Genomic DNA, 3,232 nt, shown 5'->3' with positions numbered 1-3,232 from the left:
CTATTTCATTTCACCACTAAATGATGATAAATGTTCGACTGTCTCAACATCATCTTGACCCTCACCCTCATCTTCTGTTGCCTGTCTTAAGGACAACTTCTCAAACTTGGGCATTGTGGCCAATTTTTGTCTGCCACCAAAGACATCAATAAATTCCGCATCCGGATTAATGGGTAGATCCGGAGCATCATTGACGGCAATGTCATTGGACAAATCAACTGGTTCCACATCGTAGACATCAATGTCATTGCTTAAATCATTATTTTCTTTAGCCGGTGCCGAACCCCATTCATCATAGAACGTGGGATGCATGTCCGGATTGTTGCCGGCATCTTCATCATCCGATGAGGAAATATCTTCACGGAGTTTGTTGCGTATGCCATAATTGGAGTGTTTTACAACATCTTCGTCATCGCCGTCCTCATCATCGCTGCTGTCGAACTCATTTCGTTTGACGGCAAACTCTTCAGCATCGTTCAGCGATGACGATTCATTTAAGTTGTCATTCACATCCTCGGCGTCCTCATTATTTTCAATTGTTGCACCACCATCCATTGACTGCGACGACGATGACGACGACATATTGGTTTCAAATTCGTTATTTCCGTTTCCGGCATTCAACTCTTCCTCGTCGACACTGTTGTCTACAACGAAATGCAATTCTTCTTCAGTATTGGTTGGCAACATTGTTGTTGTATTGTCCTCGTTATCTGCGTTTGAGGGTGTTGTTGCTGTTGTTGTTGCCTCGTCAGTGTTTTCCTTTACAATATTCAAGTGCTGTGTGTGTGGAGGTGCCATGGAGGAAAATTTGGTGCAGTAGTGTGCAATTATTGTTATTTTTCGGGGGTAACGAGTAGTTTTGCAGTGAAGTGCATTGTGTGTGGGGTTGTTGTTGGTTTTTAGGAATAGATTGTTGCATTGATTTTTTGACGTAATAAAACCAATTGTGCATTGTTCAAGTGATAGGTGGGTGCAAATTATAGAATTTCGTTGTGGGTGAAGAGGTGTTGTTGTAGATATGAAAATAAAAAGAGGAAAAGAAAACAAATAACATTTAAAAAGAGTGCAATAAAGGGAAAATTGAAAAATAAATAAATAAATATATAAATAAAAAATATAATTCAACAATAAAAATAAATATAATATAATTGGTAAGCCATGCTTTTTATACGATTTTAAAACATTGTTCTAAAACCCAATCTAAAATTATTTTGGCACATCTAAATTTTTGCACAGAAGAAAAATTTTAGGCTAGCAGTTATCGTTGGGTAGAAATATCCTTACCAAAAGATTACTGTTGGAGTGTAGGTTTGATATGTTATAGTAATTCGCACGTTCGCTTATGAAGTATATATATATAGAAAACAATGAATAATAGGTCCATATGTTGTAGCGCCACATTGTCAGTATTTTAAAGGTTTATGCCAGATTTCCCCATTGTAGTGGTGGGTAATTTGGCATTCTGGGATATATGAGGGTAAACCAATTTTTTTGTAGAAAATTGTCTATATAGGTCTAAGTTATTTTATATAATCCACACATAAAATTTCCACCCTTTTAATCGGGGTTAATATATGTAAAAGGATTTCGGATTCCTGGTAAAACAAACTAAACCAGTAAGGAAAGTAGTAAAGTCGGACGGAGCCGACTATTTGATACCCTTTATCACTTTATATATATTCAAACAGACTTCGCATTTTTTGAACAACCATTGCCATGAAATTGGACTAAATTAAATGTGCTTAGATGTGAACCGACGTTATCGATCGTAGGGTTACTGCGATCAATAACCGGGTACATTTTTACCTTTTTATACCCTCCACCATAGTATGGAGGGTATATTAAGTTTGTTATTCCGTTTATAACTCATCGAAATAATCATTTTCGTCTCTATAAAGCATATATATTCCCGATCAGCGCAAAAGGGACAACTTTATGTAAACTGAATTAAATCAAACTATCCTTTATGCTACAACACAGAGGCTCAAGTAGACACTAGTTCATTATTTGGAGGACAAATAGCATGAAGTCAGTTGAATATATATATATATATATATATAGGAACAATATTTGCCTCTGAAGCAATTTCTACGAAACGTAATATTCTAAGCATAATTTAATACCTTAACTTAACTCATATGAGGCTATACTATCTTAAGAACGTAGTGTAAAATTTTGTGTCAATAGAAAAAGCATGAAGAGTTTGGTGCACGATTCACGTAAAATCGGACAAAAATATATTGGGAGCTATATCTAAATCCGAACCAATTTCATCGAAACTTACTTATCAGGCATTACTGTAGCTATATCAAACTTTGACCTGATTTCAATAAAACTAGGCACACTTTAGGCTATCCTAACTTCCGAATGTTTTGAAAAATTTCGTGCCATTTGGCCTAAATATGAACCGATTTCAATGAAACTTGGCACACCTTATGCTATCCAAATTTCAGACCGTTGCGCAAAATTTCGTGTCAATCAGCATAAATTTGACTCTTTGGTGCACCATTTTCTAAAAATCGGACGAAATTATATATGTGAGCTATATCTAAATCAGAACCGATTTTTCCCTATTTCAATAGGATTCGTCCTTAGACCGAATAAGTGACATATGCCAAATTTCATCCAATTCGGATCATAAATGCGACCTGTACTTTGTTTACAATTTAACATGGACAGACAGACGGACGGACGGACATGCATATATCGACTCAGAAAGTGATTCTAAGCATATTTCCTTTTGCCTGTTACAAACATATGCACAAAGACATAATACCCTGTACCCACAGTGTATAAAAACACCGCTTTATTAAACCGTATAAAACTATGTTTTATACGTTTGTAACGCCGCGAAATATTGCTCATAGAGCGATCATCATATCTCGACTATCTGAGTCAGACTAGACATGTGTGTCCGTCTGTCTGTCCATCTCTCCATTATAATTTGTAAATATGATACAGGTGATGAAATTTATCAAAATATCTACTTGTGTATAGTTTTCTGTTCGCACTATTGCCCACAAATGTGACCCGAACACCACGAATTTTTTTCAATGTGAATCTGATTTAGGTTGAGTATAGGGATGAATGTTTTGATGAAGATCGATCAGTATGTAGCAAGCCAAATGGATCCAAACTTTTGTGTAAAAAATACCCCACTTGGTGGATCGAATCTTAATGACGATTCTACTTGTTAGGGACAGAAACAAGAAAGAAGATCGTACGTTTTCTT

General features: G+C 36.0%; 1 protein-coding gene across 1 annotated transcript; it reads right to left on the bottom strand.

Annotated features, from left to right (window-relative positions):
• LOC133329848 (probable serine/threonine-protein kinase mps1) lies at positions 1–798 on the bottom strand. Its single transcript, XM_061538315.1, has one exon. It carries the CDS (start codon positions 796–798, stop codon positions 1–3), a length of 798 nt encoding a protein of 265 aa, XP_061394299.1.
• Between the last annotated feature and the right edge of the window lie 2,434 nt (positions 799–3,232).

Source organism: Musca vetustissima, unplaced genomic scaffold, assembly GCF_032173495.1.
Source record: "Musca vetustissima isolate MV318-11 ecotype Yass unplaced genomic scaffold, APGP_CSIRO_Mvet_v1 utg68482, whole genome shotgun sequence".
Classification (NCBI taxonomy): Eukaryota; Metazoa; Arthropoda; class Insecta; order Diptera; family Muscidae; genus Musca; species Musca vetustissima.
This window is presented reverse-complemented; position numbering and strand designations above follow the sequence as displayed.

Coding starts and splice junctions, on each gene's coding strand:
- LOC133329848 (XM_061538315.1), bottom strand. CDS start 798: ATGGCACCTCCACACACACAGCACTTGAATATTGTAAAGGAAAACACT.